An 18,423-nucleotide genomic window follows, 5' to 3' on the forward strand; every position below is an offset into this window, starting at 1 on the left:
GAGTAGAGCCAGGCTGGGCCTTAGTAATGAGCTGTGTGTGCTTTGGATGGCAGAGCCAGAAAAACTCAAGTGACGAGGCCCTTTGGAGGCCAAAGGATTGTGAACGGAGTCCAGACATTGGACAGACTTGTCTGTACTGCTGTACTTTAGTTTTGTCTTGATTGGATGTTAACTGTGCCAAAGGAGCCTACCACAGACTTTGAAATTTTAGAGAAACTGGATTATTTTGTTTGTTGTTTTTTGAGGCAGGTTTTCTGTGTAGCCCTGGCTGTCCTGAACTCTCTTCATAGACCACACTGGCCTCAAACTCACAGTGATCTGCCTCCCAGAATGCTGGGATTACAGGTATGCACCACTGCGCCTGGCAAGTGACTCAATTTTTAAAGACTGTGGGAGTTTTAAAAGTTGGAATGCGTTATACTGTTATAGTAATGAGAGCTTTAAAAAATGTATTTATTATTATGTATACAGTGCTCTGCCAGCATGTATGCCTGCATGTCAGAAGAGGATATCAGATCACACTATAGATAGCTGTGAGCCACCATGTGGTTGCTGGGAATTGAACTCAGGACCTTTGGAAGAGCAGTCAAGTGCCCTTAACCTCTGAGCCATCTCTCCATTGCCTTAATATGAGATCTTGAGATGAACAAAAAAGGAAAAGCTATCATTTAATAGTGTTGCATGGGTGTGTCAGGCTGACGATGGTCAGCTGTCCTGGCTAGGTTCATGTGAACTTGGCAAGCTAGAGCCACCGGGAAGAGGGACTCTCAATTGAGAAATCACCTCCATTCGCCTTGCCCGTGAGCGCTGGCACTCGAACAAGACATGAGAAGTGAGGTCAAGAGCAGTGCTCCTCCACACCCTCTGTTCCTGCTTTCAATTCCTGTCCTGACTTCCCTGGACTTGTGTTGTCTTCTTCTGACCTCCTTAGGCACCAAGTGTATAGGTATACACACACACACACACATACACACACACACACACACACACACACACACACACACACTCATCACACTCATATATATAAATAATTCTAAATTTTAAAAAATGTTTTCTGTGTATGAGTGTGTCTGCGCACCACGTGCATGCCTGGTGCCTGCAGGCAGCCAGAAGAGGGCGACAGATGGCAGGAACTGGAGCTACAGCTGGGGACAAGCTGTATGTGGGTGCTGGTAATTGAACCTCAGTCCTCTAGAAGAACGGACAACCTCTTCATCACTAGCCCTGAAAGCGTACTGAGAATCTCCTGCTGTTTCACGTTTCCTCTGAGACAGGGTCTCCATGTAGCTCAGGTTGGTCTCAAACTTCTGGTGCTGTGCCAGCCTCCAGACTATGAGACGGCAGGATGAGCTGATGCCACACATATTCTCAAGAAGAAGGCACTGTGCTGTGCTGCAGCAAGACGCAGACCATCAGCTACATGCATTATGCCAGCTTTCAGCGCTGACAAAGGCCAAGTGAAATCTACTGCTTGGGACAGAGGAACTGTGCATTTTACAGGTCCACTTCTCTACGGAGCAAGCAGGAAGGAGTCTTAGAAACTACATGGAAATCAACAGTATGCCATTAGAATCCCATTTCCTGACTCTGAAAAACTGTCTTGTAGAGATGGCACTGGACTGGAGAGATGCTCGGTGGCTGAGAGCACTTGTTCTTGCTCAGGACCAGGGTTCAATTCCCAGAAGGTAGGCTCACAACCCACTGGAACTTAAGTCTTAGGGGATCTGACATCCTCTTCTCATCTCCATGGGAACCAGGCACACAGATAGCACACAGACATACACGTATAAAATACATGTATAACAAACAAACAAGATCTGCTGGCTAATTAAAGGGAAACCAAGAAGAATCAGGGTTAGGGTACCTCATGCTCTGTGATTATTCTGGAAGACTGTTTAATTCAAAAGAACTTTCAAGCCAGGCATGGTAGCACACACCTTTAATCCCAGCACTCCCAAGGCAGAAGCAGAGGCAGATAGATTTCTTGAGAGTTTGAGGCCAGCCTGGTCTACAAAGTGAGTTCCAGGTTAGCCAGTGAAACAGTAAGACACTGCCAGAAAAAGGAGAAAGAAAAAAAAGAAAAAAAAAAAAAAAAAAAAAAACAAAACAGAGAGAGAGAGAATTTCAAACTAAAACTTTTTATTCATGTATTTATTCCTCAGTCAAATAACTTAAAGCCATAGCCGTACTGAAGGAGAGCTTCTGGTGCAGCTGTCTAAAGTGCAACGCTGACAGGTGTTCTCTTTCCCACGATGGAACAAACACATAACATTTCACTAAAGATCTGGGCGACACAAATAACCCTTTGAAACACACTACCCAATAAATAGAGGCAGATTGCAAATTTCTATTAACATTTTGCTGCAAGGCAGGAAAATCCCGCAGGTGACTAACTCAAACCTCCCATTTCACACGCCTAACCTCTGGCTTTTGTCTTCCTCCTGCGGTTCCTGCTTAGCCACCGTCCAGCCCCAGAGGCCCTGCGCACTGGCTGCCATTGGTGAGCTGTGCGCAGCTCTCACCCAGAAGCTCCAGGGGAATCAGGAGCACACACACAGCTCGGTGTCATTTCCTTAAACAACATTTAAACTGTCAACTGAGCTGACATCTGACAGGCCATCTGTACCTCATAAACAAACCAAAACTCTGTATTCTTATCTTTTCCTTTGTTTGCAAAAACATCAAGTAGACTATTCAAGTGGAAACAAAACAAAACAAAAACAAAAAACCGGAAACAAAACAGAAATAATGAAAAATGGAACTTCAATGGGTTTGTACCACAAAGTAACTCGGTTGAATCATTTGTTTTTGGGCTGCGAAGCCATGTAGAGGGCGATCAGGCAGTAGATAGTCCCTCCCACAGTCAGAGCCATAGTGGTCCGGTAAAGCATTTGGTCAGGAAGGCCTCGTTTCAGGTGGATGGGCACACCATCAGCCTTCTGGAAAGCAAGAAGTGACAATGAGTTGGCGAGTATAAAAGATTTTACAACAGATTGAAGAAAACTCTATCCACAGTGAAAACTACTCCATAAACAAGCTAAGTGTGAGACTGTGGTGCATCGGAGTCTGGCAGAACACTGGGATACTTCCTTCAAAGTGAAGCTCACGATTTTAATCTGAGGTCTTTCTCCACAGCGGAGTCTGTCCGTGTTTCTAAGGCCTTCACCGTGTTATTACTGGGCCACGAGCAGAGCCCTGGGGAACGTTTAAAAAGTACAGACTATGAGGCCCTATACAAAGCGCAGGCACAGGAGTGCCCTGAGCATGCCTGCATGTAGCTAGCCTCCTCATCAGGACAGCACAGTCACAACAGCCAGCTAACAACACACCCGTCCATCCGGAACCGGCGCCTGCCTTCCACAGCTGGCTACAGTTTCACTTACATACTCTTTGGGGCAAGCAACCGTGGAGTGATAGCTGTAATGGGCTCCCACTCCCCAACATGTGAGAGGCAGGTCACGTGGTGCTTGAGTATCTCTAAGTAGATTAATCATAGGAAGTGTCAATTCTGGCTTCTCTCTGTTGATGACCTAAGAGGGCTCCTCAGCTTCCACCAACAGTGCAGTGAACTGTAGTACCAAGCAAGAAGTACCCAGGAGAAAAATGGCTGCCAAAAGTCACTGCATAGGGCGGGCAAGATGCTCAGGAGTCACGAGCCCTTGCTGCTCTCAGGTCAGTTCCCATAACCGCCTGTAACTTCAGTCCAGAGGATTCAACAGCCTTTCCTGGTCTGTACACACACACACACACACACACACACACACACACACACACACACACACACACACACACACACACAGACACAGACAAAGAGAGACAGACAGACAGGCAGAGACAGAGAGAGAGAGAGACAGAGACTTTGTACAAGTCACTGTGTGTATGACAGACATTAACAGGCACTGGGTGATTCAGTGTCATTGCATTCGCTCCTGTGTCCTCTCCGTGATTATGAGGAGCCACACTGCTGAGCAATCTGAAAACCTGTGCATGTTCCACGGCAATAAGGCCATTATCCCTGCTCCCTGTTACTGGCATCTACCTGTAAAAAGGCTCTATTAGGCAATGGACCAAACTAAAGTCAGGAGTTCTATTTTAAAAACAGGGAGGCTGGGGAGAACACAACACTACGTGAACTCACTATCAGAAGCTGCCCACCCCAATACACACACTCATGTGTCTCGGTTCTCTGCTCCTGCCTTCACTCACCTGGAAGAATTTCTGCAGCTCTGGAACTTTGTTCTTCCCGGCATAATCATAGGCTGTCACACTGGAGGTCACTTTAGTCGGAGTGGCAAAGATGATGGGCGGCGCTTCTGTGGAAACCGGCTTCAAGCCCTGCAGGAGAGTAAGGGGAACAGCGTGAGTGTGCCTAGGCCGCTGAGCTAGGTCCACAAGCACACTAACCACGTAAGGCAGGAACAGGGTCTCTGTCACTTGCGTTATGGGGCCTTTGGGTGCTTCTCGGCCCTCTGACAAAACACCCTCACCTGCTTTCCCAAAGCAAACTGTCAAGAACTCTACCTGTGAGACAGGAAAGACAAGAAAGGCCCAGTGTGAGCTTCGAGAAGTACTGTGTTTACAAGGCCCTCGCTGCCCTCCTTTCACCTGTCTGAACTGATGTCCTAACACAGAAAAGCTAAGTCAGGAAAGCGCTTGTGCTTGCGAGGAGGCCTGAGCTCACCCCCAAGCACCAAGTATGAGGCTGGGTATGGAGACATCAGCTTGTAATCTCAACACTGGGAGGGGGAGCGGAAACAGGAGATCCTTAGGATTCACCTAGCTTAATTGGAGAGCCCCAAGGCCCAGTGAATACATAAATAAAGTGGATGGCTCCTGAGAACGAGGTTTCCATCTGGCTGAGGTACACATACATGCACGCATACAGTGTAAAAGACTGCACATTAGGCAGCAGTAGTGGTGCATGCCTTTAATCTCAGCACTTGGGAAGCAGCAGAGGCAGGTAGATCACTGCGTTCCAGGCCAGCCTGGTCTACACAGCCAAAGCTACACAGAGAAATCCTGTCTCAAAAAAACAAAAAGACTACTCATTACATGGTTCTATTAAGAGCAGTGCGGAGTAGAGAGTTCTAGCAACAGGAGTCCATCACTGGCTGTTTAGAGGAGTTGAAGAGGCTGCTAGCTGAGGAGGATGGCTTTCTTGTAAAGCTTTGCAATTGTTCTCAAATAAATGGGTGTGTGTGTGTGTGTGTGTGCAGAGAAGGGTCAGCCATTAAGTGCGAGGATACAAGCTCAGTTGCCAGTATCCACGAGTGGTGGTTCACAATGATTGAAACTCTAGCTCCAGGGTACCTGATAGCTCTCAACTCTAGAAGCACCCAAATACAGGTATACATGCCCACACACAGACATACCACAGTTAAAAATAATACAAATATATCTTTTTTTTTTCGAGGGTGGCCTGGATTTGATGTATAAACCAAGGTGGCCTCAAACATAGAGATCACTGGCCTCTGCCTCCCAAGATGCGGGACTAAAGTGTGTGCCACCATTCCTGGCTAAAATAAATCTTAAACAGAACTGTAATGGCAGTGCACATGGGAGGCTTGCTGTAAGCTCAGATTGCCCTCAAACTCCTGGCCATACACAACCCACTGGCTCCACCTTCCTAATCAACTAGGCAATAGGGACATACACCGCACTATTGAATTCTATACTTTAAATGGGTGAACGGGATAGCATACTTACTACGTCTCAATACACTACTGGAAGGGTTGGCTGCTGTTGTTAGAGACAGGGCCCTACTTACTATGTAGCCTCCACTGACTAGGAGGTCCTATGTAGACCAGGTCAGCCTTGAACTCAGTGAGGTCCACCTGCCTCTGCCCGAGTGCTGGCTTGAAGGGCTACCTTGTTGTTTTTTAAGAACCTAAGGCAGGTTCCTTGTCCAGCAGTACAGTCCAGCACCACAAAAACAAGCAAACAAACCAAAACTAAAGGGAACTCTGTCTGTTCATTATCTGAAGGCACAAAGCTGCTAAGTAACTATACACACACGTTCTCCATAACAACACTGCATTCTAAAGTTGAAGTTTTAAAAGTTACAAGCCAGTAAAATTATCCCTTTAAATTCTAACTAGAAAAAATAAAAATTTTAGGAGGCTGGAGAGATGGCTGGGAGGTTAAGAGCACTGGCTGCTCTTTCAAAGGTCCTGAGTTCAATTCCCAGCAACCACACGGTAGCTCACAACCACCTATAATGAGATCTGGTGCCCTCTTCTGGCCTGCACATGTACATGCAGGCAGAATACTGTATAAATAATAAATAAATAAATCTTTTAAAAATAAATAAAATTTTACATTTGAAAGAAGTTTCAAACTTAGAGTATAATCACTGGAGTCCTTATTTCTCAAAGAAATTTATAATTGACAAGATCTAGAGGTCAGATATTTAAAGCATCAGTGCAGAGAGAGGAGAGAAGGCGGGTAAGAACTGTAAGATGGCCAGTGGTGGCCCACTCTTTCAATTCCTGCACTCGGGAGGCAGAGGCAGGTGGATCTCTGAGTTCAAGGCCAGCCTAGTCTACAAAGCCAGTCCAGGACAGGCAAGCCCATACAGAGAAACCCTGTCTTGAAAAACAAAACAAGAAACAAAGAAAGAAACCACTAGTGCTGTCCCCACCAACCAGGCATGAGGATGAATGGAACCCAAAGCCACATGAACACCGTACCGAAGTAAAGTCGGTGTGGTATGGGAACGGCCCACTAGGGTAACGCATTCACTCTCCCACGGGTATGACCAGCACTTACTCTACACCAGACATGCACACAAATATCAGCTACCCCAACAGTTATAAATAATTCCATGTATGCATTATAAAAATTCAGAATACAGACTTCTGAAATGATGTCCTACTTTGGTATCTCATCCCATCAGCTATGATGAGTTTGTCTTGTCCCCAGTGAGGTGGCTGGCCTTACTGCACTACCTGCTCATACGCAGTGGCCTGCAGTAAGAAGAATGGGCCCGACACCTCACCTCCCGTCCTCACGACAGACCACCCTCAAGTGTGAGGCCAGGCAGAGACAGCTAACCAGTGCTGGGCATCTGAAAAGCTGCGTACACCGGGAACTGGCTGTACATGCATGCCAGTGCATCATGTGACTGCAGCCTCCAAACTGGTCTCTGTGTCCACAATGGCTGCCTGGAAGTCCACTCCTTGCTCTGTTAAAATAGAAGGCATTGCCACTGGAGACTCAAGCTCCCTAAGATGCCTATTTTACAGAACAAAACCCAAGTCCTAAACTGGGGTTTTAGATGGTGTGCACAGTGGTGGTGCACATCTTTGATCCCAGCACTCTGGGAGACAGAGGCAGTGGAATAGAGTTCAAGGCCAGCCTGGTCTACAGAGTCCCAGGACAGCCATGGCTAGAGAGAAACCCTGTCTTGAAAAACCAAGCCAATCAACCAAACAAACAAAAAACCCCAAGTTCTTCTAACAGCTTTAGAGTTCTGCAAGGAGCACCCCTTCTCTTCGCTCCCCTATTTCAGCCCCTTCCTTCTCCTTAAACTAACACCCCACACACCCTTCAAATGCCCCCCATGAGCCCCCTTACTCTAGGCATATTCTTCTGTCTGGAGTGGTCCTTGGATTTCTACACAGCTTATGCACTCCCATCTTCTCACATCACCCCAGGGAAAGTTTTTCAAAATACCCCCGCCCCTCGAACTTGGCTTTTGTTTGCTTAAGACAGCCCCTTGTATTCTAAGCTCGCCCTTAATTCACTTGTATCCCAGGCTGGACTCGAACTCCTGATCCTCCTGCCTCTGCCTCCCAAGTGACAGGATTATAGTAGCACAGAACACCGTGGACTTGAAAAAACTGAAGCCTATTACCTGGCACTGGATGGCAGAGCTTCTCCTCCTGTGGCAAGGGGGAAACTCCTGGAAGATTCATTACAATACATGAAATCCGGCCTTACCCTTTTTTCACTGCTAGGGTTTGAACCCAGAGCCTTATTCATGGTAAGCAAGTGTTCTACCACTGAGCCACGCCCCAGCTTCAGACTTCACTTTTTAATACTGATTCTGTACATAGTCCCTACCTCTGTAACAGTTTATGACACTTAAATTCTTCCTGTTTAATTGTTAAAAAGCAGGGAAGGAATGTGACCTGGAGACTGAAGACAGGGACACAAGAATGCCACACAGCCTCTCTACCAGGAGACCTTCAGCCTCTAACTGCTCCAAACTGTATGTTTTGAGTTTTGCTTTTCTTTCCTTAGTATTTTTGGTTTTTTTGAGACAGGGTTTCTCTGTATAGCCTTGGCTGTCCTGGACTCGCTTTTGTAGCCCAGGCTAGCCTCCAACTCAGAGAGTGCCGCCTGCCTCTATGTTTTGCTTTTTTAAGATAGGGTCTCATGAAGCTCAGGCTGGCCTAGAACTTACTCTGTATCCAAGGATGACCTTAAACTCCTGATTTTCCTGTTTCTAGTCTCTATGGTGGGATTGCTCAACTGTGCCAGGACACTGGGCTCAATTTTTAAAGAAATGATATGGTTTATTAGGTACAGTGTGAGCAGTAGTGGGCTTGGCAGTGCTGGTATAGTGTCTAGCTCAAATTTAAATAAAAAAGGATTTATTTTTGAATTATGTGCATTTTATGGGGGACGGGTAGCATATCTGTGTACATGTGAATTCGGGTGTCTGAGGAGCCTGAAGGTGGAGTGTGTGCTAATTAATGGAACAGGCATCTCTCCAGCCCCAAGTTGAAATGTTTAAAGACAAAAAGCAAACCCGATCTTCCTCCTAAAGCTGATTGGCTCAGCATTTTCTTCTACCTTTTAGGTCTAAGGAAGATTGAGATAGAAAATTATCTCATTTTTAAAAATGTTTTTAATGGGGGCTGGAGGGAGGGCTCTGTCAGGAGCACTTGTTGCTCTTACTGAGGACCCATATGGTGGCTCACAACCACCCTTAAGGGGATCCAAGCAATGTACATATACAAATGCAGGTAAAACACTCATAAATTACACATAAAATAAATTGCTTTTAAATGTTAGAAACCTGAGGTTGGAGAGATGGCTCAGACGTAAAGAGCACTGTCTGCAGTTAGCCTAGGCTTGGATAAAGATGGATAGCACACCTGTTGGTTTGGGATTGATCTGGTTATGCTGACCATTGCTAGGATATTGATTGATTTTTTGCTATATGCTTTATTGTAGGTTATACAGAACCATTTGTGTTTCTTTGTTAGATTGTTTTCTTGCTCTGTTAATTTTTAAATACTCTATTGATTATAGAAGATAAAAAAATTATGATGTAACCTGTAATGAAAAAATTGAACTTCACTTTTAAAAAAGTACTAGGGTTGGCCCAAGAGGAATGGCGTACTCCTGGGCTAGAAGACCTTTCAGTTTTGCACCGTGATTTATGCCTGGGCCACAATATCTTTTTTCTCCTCCTTTCCTCAATCCTCAATCTCCCTATAACAATTAGTTCCTTTAACTAATTGTCCCCTGCCAGCTCAGTTCTCCCTACCAAGGAACCATCTCTTTTCCCCAAGCTGGTCTACAGGAGTATGTTTAAAAAAAAAAAAAAAAGTTCACCTGATTTATGACTGGAAACCAGCTTAAATCTCCAGTGACTCAAATAATTTCTAACTGAAGCTGGGCAGTCTCACCATGTGCCTTTGCCACCTCACACTCCAGATGCCTCAAGTTCACTGTCAACCCTCTCAGGAGCTCCCTGTCTCTATGGAGAGCACTGCCACCCTCCGATCCCCTCAGCATCTTGGACACTCCTTCCTGATCCCCAGCATGCCACTCATCAATAAGATGGCATATTGTTCCCCAGCTTTCTGCATCCAATCTTCTATTCATTTCTTACAAAATCTAGTTATTTTACCATAGGCTTTCATGATTCCCCTCCACAGCCAAACTTACTGACTCAATAACCCTCCTCCATCCCGCTCCCCCCTCACTGCCCCACACCAGGACTATCATTTCTAGTATCTAGGCTAGAACTGCCAGGTCATATAGTAAAATTATATTCCCTTTTAAAGAAACTACCTGTACTAGCCATTTTTATGCCAACTGGACATAAGCTAGAGTTATCAGCGAACTGGGATTCTCAATTAAGAAAATGCCCCCACCAGACTGGCCTGTGAGTGGTACCCACTCCTGGGCTGCTGGTCCTCAGTGCTGAGCAAGGCAAGAGGAGCAAGCTGGTAAGCTGTGTTCCTCTATGGCCTCTTCTTCAGTTCCTATTGCCATTCATTTAGCTATGGAGTGTAACTACAGAGTTGTAAGACAAAATAAACCCTTTGCTCCCCAAGTTGTTTTTGGTCTGATGTTTATCACAGCAATAAACACTCTAAGACATTACCAAATCGCATTCCAAAGTGACTGCACCATTTTAAATTCTCTCCAGCAATGTAGTAGGCTTCTGGTTTCCCTCTATCTTCATTTCTACAAGCAACTGTCTGTCTTTTTTATTACAGGCATTCAGGCAGACATGAAGTGGCATTTCACTGCAATCTTGATTTGCTTTTCCCTATTGACTAATAATGTCAATAGTCAATAGGCACCTTTTCATGTGCCTCAATTTATTTGTGGCACACATCACAAAAACCAGCCACTGTGAAGTGTTCTGCGAACAATTAGTTGCCATCAAGGTGACTCACAACTCTCTCTGCTACTGTTATACAAGTAGCATTCCCATATTTGGTTATTTAATGCATTCTACTTATTCTCTTTATGTAATATTGAATATTGCAAGTATTTTCATTTTACAATACACTGTGTCCAAGAAAGAAGACAAAATACTACTAATTATCAGAATCAGAACACCGGGGAGGGGGGCCAGCAGGCAGAGGAGTAACCCTCATGAGGCAAGAAGGGACTCCAATTCCACATGACTTAGCCGGTGTTGGTTCAAACTCCTAGACTCTGACCCTGAGCAGTTTATTTTCTACATATTTAAACACAGTACAACTTTAGAAAAACGTTTCCCCTTGACAATTATAACAACAAAGTTTAAGGCATGTGCACATTGAAACTCTTCTGCAAGAATAGGTTCTACTGACTGAGAAACAGCGCTCAGAAGTCTGAGGTAAACACAATACTCTGGGGGGTTAGAGGTGAAGCCTGGACCTGCAGATAGAAAAAGATCACCAGGCTACTAAATGCATCCTTTCCCAGCTTTCCAGGTGGAAATGGATGTAAATCCCTTCCACTGAAGAGAAAAGCCTGTCAGTTTAACATTCCCGGTTTCCCTAGTGCTGTCTGTGGGCACGGGCCCCTGCAGGAACTGCTACAGTCACTGAAGCTGCCATTTATCTAATGCCCATCCCAAACTGCTTCTTTCAACATAGCCTGGGGAAACTGGAGATGTAGCTCAGTGGTAACGCACTTGTCCAGCAGATATGAAGTCTTGGGCACAATCTCCACAACCATGAGAATAAAACCTTTAAGTAACTTAGAAATTCTAATACTGCGGTGAAATCTAATTCAAGGGAGCTCCCCCACCTCCCTAAAAACCTGAAAGTCCTGCCTCAAGAACACCTTTAGGTAATCCCTGCTCTGAATGCCAATTTTATTTCAATGTCACTTGGTCAGATTTTATTTTCTCCTTCTAAGCAACAGAACTTAGGTTATGCCTGGACTCTATCAAAAGCATATCTCTAGGACTAGAGAGATGGTGCAGTAGTTAAGAGCACTGGCTGCTCTCTGGAGAGGACACAGGTTTAATTCCAGTACCCACATGGTGGCTCACAACTGTCTGTAACTCCAGTTCCAGAGGATTGGGAACTTCTTCTGGCTTCTGCAGGCCCTAGGCAGGCACACTGTGCACAGACTTACATGCAGACAAAACACTCATGAATATGAAAAATAAATTAAATTAAAAAGCACATCTACAGCCATCACAAAAAACCTGTGACACTCATACATGTAACATGAAAGAACCTCCAAAGTACATAAAATAAGCTTTACAAAAGAGAGTATATGTTGTGGGGCTTACAGGGGGTTAAAAAAATAGGCAAAATTACATTGATAAATGTCAAAAATAGGAAGACAGACGGGGATTTTTCATAGAGCATGTGAGGCCTTTCTAAAGGTGGTATTATTAGTGACCTGTAAACCAATAAAAGTGGGTTACAGGGCACATGCATGCCATAACGTACCCTCTCTATTCCTGTATTCACTGGAAATACACTATAGAAGACACAATGGAAACAGCCATTTCCCTACATCTTCTGAACAAGAAATCAATCAACATCCTGGCAATTCTTTCCTTACAACTCAGTACACTGGGTTCCAGTGACACCACACTAGCTCTCCTCTAACTCTGGACTGTAATCTGAGTGAATTTTTCTCATTTCCCTTCACATTTCTATAACGGCCTCTTTTTTTTTTTCTTTTCTTTTCTTTCTTTTGTTTTTAAAAATGATTTATTTACTTATTTTACACATGAGTGCTCTATCTGCATTTACACCTGCATGCCAGAAGAGGGCATCAGATCCCAGTATGGATGGTTGTGAACCACCACCAGTTGCTGGCAACTGAACTCAGGACCTCTCCAAGAACAGACAGTGCTCTTAACCGCTGAGCTATCTCTCCAGCCCCAGTCTCTTTTTCTTTTACGTACTTCCTGAATGACCGTTCCCATCAGCAAAATGTCTATACTACCAATCACGGGCTGAAAACTGCCAGGTCTATTAAGTACCGTATTCATAAACCCGGCTGCTACCAGACTAGACATCTTCCAAAGCTGATCACATAAAAACTCACGACTTCCTTCTCATCCTCCCCTAAAAGCAAACTCGTCCCTTCTTGACCTCCTTTTTGTTGAAAACACAACTAGTCTTGGAGTGAAACCATACTTAAACACTCTCCCTTAAACAAGATGTAGTGTCCCATGAAGGTAGCAAAGAGTCAGCAATAACAGAGCATCTTTTACAGCCCATTAGGGCCATTTACTATTCTAGTTAAGGTTTTCCAGCTTCTTGTTCTATCAAGCCTTCTCACACTACTCTGAGCAATGATTCACTTCTGGAGAATATATATGTGTGTGTGTGTGTGTGTGTGTGTGTGTGTATGTATGTATATGTATGTGTGTGTGTGTGTGTATATATATATATATATATATATAGCATTTATCCACCACCAACCATCTGGGGCGGGGGGGGGGGGAGCTGCCCTGACTTAGAAAGGGCTCACAGCAAAAGTAGCAGTCAAGGTCACAAAATTTAGCCTACTAAATCCAGTACTAACCCGGTATGAATGGAACGCTAAAACACCACATTTTCAAACACTGAGTCTGAAAATGGAAAGCCACTGGTAGGCTCTAAGCGGAACAGAACAATGTCAGGTCGCCCAATGGTCACCTTCTGCTCCTTTATAATTAACGAAAGTGACACCTCGTTGGGTGTCACTTCCCATGCTTTCCCGAGTATGGAAAGAAATCCCTGCCTTATGAGCAAGCCTCTCAATCCCGCCTCCCCACCCCTCCAATTGACAGGTGGGTGAAGCTGCTTTCTGGGGTATCGAGGGAAGGTCACAAAGGCCACCTCAACGAGAGAAAGCTGAAACGCCATTCAGGTAAGTCACTTTCTGAGCATCATAGACTCTACGCGAAATCCATCTCAAGCAGCCACCTCAGGGGTCACCTTGAACCCCGCAGGGTATCGAACCGAACTTCTGTGCCATGCAAACCTTGCCTAAGGCGCACTACACAGAGAGAAGCCTTGGCGACTGCTACAAGCCTGTGAGGTAGAATTAGATACCAGGAGACACCAACAAACCGAACCGGTCGGCCAGCGGAAGCGTCTCCCGGCTCGGACCCCAGCCACTGCCTGCCTCGGGCCGCCGTTCTCCCGCCCAAGGCGGCGCGGCATAACCGTACCTGCGGACTATAGGCTTCCGAAGCCCAAGTTCCAGCCAACTTCTGCGTGAAACCGCTAAACTTGTAGTACATGTCGGCGGAGCCCGGCTTCGCACAGCCGCTGCCTGTGCGACCGCCCTAGAGAAGGACCCCGCTTCCCCTTTGGCCTGCTTAAAGCTCAGCGCAAGGGCCCCGATCCAGGACGCGGACTGTCTAGAGAGCGCCTGACTTAAAACATGTTCCTTTTTCGCCACATCAGAGAAACAAACCGTATTCTCAAGACCTAGAAACGAAAAGCAGCTGAAAAGAACATGGGAAGAGGCTATGCTGAGGATTTCTGAAAACGCAGGCGTCTCTAGGCCGCTCACTAAGATGCTCGCAGTGCCAAGACGCCTTGACAAATGCGCAGGCGTCCTGTGGACCAAGCGGAAGACTGAGACAGCGTTGCAGCCGGCCGGCACGAGGGCGGGGCCCGACACTGGGGCGGGGCCCGGCATGAGGGCGGGGTCTGGACCCTTGGTCTCCTCTGGTCCAGGCCCCGCCCCATTTGATGGTTATTTTGTATCTGTAGAGGGATATTTAGTGCCAAGGGCTGTTAGGAATTTCACCTCAATAAGTAAAAGAAAAGCTTTTTGGAGCCGGCTGTGAGTGCAACGCCTGTAAGCGAAATTCTGTCTCAATGCGAGGAAAAGTGACAGGAAAGGAGAGCGAGAGAGGGAGAGACTGGAGAGACTGAGAAAAGAAGAGAGGGAAGGGAGGGAGAAAGAGGAAAGGGAGGGGGGAAGAGGAGAAGAGAGAGGGAAGGAGAGGGAGGGGAGGAACCTGTAGGCTTTGTGCTGAGGACACACATTTAACCTAAACTTAAGGTGCCTGTGTGCACATTTTGTTTGTTTGTTTTGTGTGTGTGTGTGTGTGTGTGTTTTTCGAGACACTGTTTCTCTGTGTGACCGCTCTGGCTGTCCTGGACTCACTTTGTAGACCAGGCTGGCCTCGAACTCAGAGATCCACCTGCCTCGGCCTCCCAAAGGTGTGTGCCATGGCACCCAGCCATTTTACAGTTTTTGAGAGTGAGATTTTACTATCTTCTGCATTTATGGGGCTCGGTTGCTCATGTCTTTCCTGGCCTCTGTTCTTTGAGATAAACACCTGCAGGGGAGGTGCCTGGGAACACTTGTGAAGTCTCTACCATCTGCTTGAATGATGCTCAGTTAAACCTTCCTGGTTACAATGTAGCTTCCACTGTGTGTCAAATACTATAATAAAAAGAACGCACTGGTTTCTTACTCTCCAGGGATGGAAGAGTTCTATCATTTAGCCAGAGGTTTTTTACATATACATTATGGGTTTGTGTATACCACCTTTTAAATGTAAGTTGGCTAATGGATAGGCAACGGTAAACTTGGCATAATATTTTCTATAAATGTATTGAATCCCCACAACGGCCCTATGAATAAGTGCTAGATCATCTCTACTTTACAGCACAGGATAATGAGGCCCCAAAACAGGAATCAACTTGCTAAGGCCAGCAATTAGTGGCAGACTTAGTGTTAGGCTCTAGTGTACTATAGTGAAGATAAATAGATATAAATCCATTCTAAGAAGAAAGGAATCAAGGCAGAGGGCTCTAGGGCCAGGATGCACACTGGCATCCTGTCTTTGTATTCAGCACCTCTAATACCCTGGGCAGCAAAGATTCCAGCAGCTTCTAACGATTAGCTAATCAAAAGTTAACTCCTCGAGCTGGGAGGGCGTGGTGGCGCACACCTTTAATCCCAGCACTCCAGAGGCAGAGACAAGAGGATCTCTGTGAGTTTGAGGCCACCCTGGTCTATAAAGTGAGTCCAGGTCAGCCAGGGCTACTACACAGAGAACCCCTGTCTCAAAAGACAAAAACAACAACAAAAAACAAAAGCAAGTTAACTCTTGTCTTAGTTATTCTGTTGCTGTGACAAAACACCATGACCAAAAGCAAAGTGGGAAGGAAAGGGTTTGCTTGGCTTACATGTTCGTATTGCTGTTCATCACCAAAGGAAGTCAGGACAGGAACTCAAGCAGGGCAGGAACCTGGAGGCAGGAGCTGATGCAGAGGCCATGGAGGAGTCCTGCCTACTGACTTGCTTCACGTGAACCGCTTGGCCCGCTTTGTTATAGAAGCCAGGACCACCAGCCCAGGGATGACACCACCCATAATGGGCTGGCCCTCCCCCATCAATCAATAATGAAGAAAATGCCTTACGGTGGCTCTTATGGAGACATTTTCTCAATTGAAGTTCCCTCCTTTTAGATATCTCTAGCTTGTGTCAAATTGATAAGACTAGCCAGCACATGGCCTTTACAAAGCCACGGGATAGCACAACAAATAAATAAACAAATAAATAAATAACATGCAATCTTAGTTTCCACAACTGAATGATGTGAGCCTAGTTACGACTGTTTTTGGACCTTCATTTGCCTCTTTAATGAAGGAATAGCCATCATGGCCCTGTGTTTTTCACTCATGGTTAGAGACTCACCCATTCAGGAAATTATAAATCTTATGCTAAGTTCATGACCTAACCTTTTGTTCATTCCTCTACAGTACTTGGCTACAGATAACAAGCTTAATTAACGCAGTTACATCTTAGTTATTCTAATTCAGTGGGTGCAACCTCCCTAATGCTGCGACCCTTTCATACAGTTCCTCCTGTTGTCGTGACCCCCCCAACTGTAAAATTATTTTCCTTGCTACTTCATAACTGTAATCCTGCTTCTATTATGAGCTAAAATGTAAATATCTGATATGTGACCCTCCCCCCCTGGGGGGGGTCTCTACCCACATGTTGCAAACCACTGCTCTAATTCGTTTTAAATTAATCAATGCTGGAATTCTTTATCCTAAGGAAAAATAATAAGCTTGCTGGTAGATATTGGATGTAAGGAAAGGTCCCTCCCCCTAGGTTTATATGGAAAAAGAAAAGTGAATGGTTTAGGACAGCTCCCACCTCCCTCCTATCTTCTGGACGTATTTTGGAAGAAGGAGGAGAGAATGTTGCCCAACTTGTAGCAGCATTAAGGTGTAGCAGCTTCTTGAAGTATAAAGGTGCCTGTCAACACTGCTTATTGCTTAAAGCCCCTGCCTTCTGATTTTAGATCCTGCAAGACATAAATTAAGACTCCTGAAAATGTTACAACAGCCGGGCTGTTCAGTGGGAGATAAAATGTCAGTAGCAGAGTGTGGGCTGGGATGTCACGTGGAGTGGCTGATCATGGAAAGATTTTTTTTTTTTTGTCTCATTTCCCAAATAAATGCAGCAGGCCCTGACAGTACCAAGGCACACTTTCCTCGTTCGTAGCTGCGCATCCCACCCAACATCAGACATATTCATTTCTTCTTCTTCTTCTTCTTCTTCTTCTTCTTCTTCTTCTTCTTCTTCTTCTTCTTCTTCTTTTTTATCATGATGCCTTCAGGCTGTTCTCTAGATGTTATTCTGAGGGGAAGTGACCAGGACCCAGAAGGCAAAAAGCTCACCAAATGCTGAGTGAATTGAGTGGAGATGCCACTTGGAAGCATGGCTGGTGAATGAAAAAGAAATTGTACTTTGCCATTTGTGAGGGCTGTGAGCTAATGGCCTCTGGCACGCTGCTCTATGAAAGCATCTAGGCCATGGGTAGGAAGCCAATATAAATTTTAAATTGAGTTATGCTCGACAAAGATAGGAACTGCTTTGTAAGATAATTCTTAATTTGTTGTTGTTGTTGTTTGTTTTTTGAAGCAGGGTCTCTTTGTGTAGCCCTGGCTGTGCTGAACTCACTTTGTACACCAGGCTGGCCTTGAACTCACAGAGATCCACCTACCTCTGCCTCCGGAGGGCTGAGATTAAAGGCATGTGCCACCACCAGAATTGGTGTTTTTAGCCGGGTGGTGATGATGTACACCTTTAATGTCAGCATTTGGGAGGCAGAGGCAAGTGGATCTCTGTGAGTTCAAGGCCACCCTGGTCTACAGAGTGAGCTCCAGGACAGCCAAGGCTACATGGAGAAACCTTGTCTAGAGAGGAAAAAAAAAAGAAGGAAAGAAAGAAAGAAAAGAAAAAAATATTTGGCTTTTTTTTTTCTATTTTTGTTGACATATGATAGGTAAAGCAGAGCTAAGACACTTAGGTCCCATAACAATTGAGGTGATTGTGACCCCTCGTTTGGATTTTTTTCTAGTTTTCCTTGTTTCCAATGGATTCATATATTACCTGCTTTGGTGTGTGCTGTTGTTAGAAGGAGAACTCCAAGGGGTTTTGATAAGCATTTGTCTCAGGGATAGTTACCATGAAGAAGTGATGTCCAGGGCAGAGTCCCAAAGAAGCCCCACCTCCCCTTGCTTTATTGCTTATTCTGTTGCCAAACGTGTGGATTGAACAACGCTTCCCGTCCTGGGAAAGGACAGGTGTGCAGGTGAGTTGTGGCCATGCTGAGGCTGAGTCCCTGATGGCAAACAGGGTAGTCCAGGTGTGGTATCACAGTGGCACGGTGCTTTTCTAACTGTGACGTGTATCTGCCATCTCCGGCAATAAATAAGCATGGGTGGGAGGTAAAGGGGGTACATTTTC

At 45.4% G+C, this 18,423-nt stretch overlaps 1 protein-coding gene across 1 annotated transcript; it reads right to left on the bottom strand.

The window, feature by feature from the left end:
- Positions 1-2,122: 2,122 nt before the first annotated feature.
- On the bottom strand, positions 2,123-14,149 carry COX7A2L (cytochrome c oxidase subunit 7A2 like). The gene is made up of 3 exons (XM_084793293.1): positions 13,865-14,149; positions 4,207-4,335; positions 2,123-2,939 (listed from the first exon to the last, which is right to left on the bottom strand). Exons 1-3 carry the CDS (start codon positions 13,934-13,936, stop codon positions 2,799-2,801), a joined length of 342 nt encoding a protein of 113 aa, XP_084649419.1. The 5' UTR covers positions 13,937-14,149; the 3' UTR covers positions 2,123-2,798.
- Between the last annotated feature and the right edge of the window lie 4,274 nt (positions 14,150-18,423).

The sequence above is a fragment of the Acomys minous genome, assembly GCF_964271855.1.
Source record: "Acomys minous genome assembly, chromosome: 8".
In the NCBI taxonomy this organism is placed as follows: domain Eukaryota; kingdom Metazoa; phylum Chordata; class Mammalia; order Rodentia; family Muridae; genus Acomys; species Acomys minous.

What these genes read in the sequence shown, in the direction of transcription:
- COX7A2L (XM_084793293.1), bottom strand. Translation starts at nt 13,936, where the DNA reads ATGTACTACAAGTTTAGCGGTTTCACGCAGAAGTTGGCTGGAACTTGG. An exon ending in CGGAAGCCTATAGTCCGCAG is followed by an intron (nt 4,336 to 13,864) that starts GTACGGTTATGC and finishes ACTCTCCTGCAG; the next exon opens with GGCTTGAAGCCGGTTTCCAC. An exon ending in AGCTGCAGAAATTCTTCCAG is followed by an intron (nt 2,940 to 4,206) that starts GTGAGTGAAGGC and finishes CTTGCTTTCCAG; the next exon opens with AAGGCTGATGGTGTGCCCAT.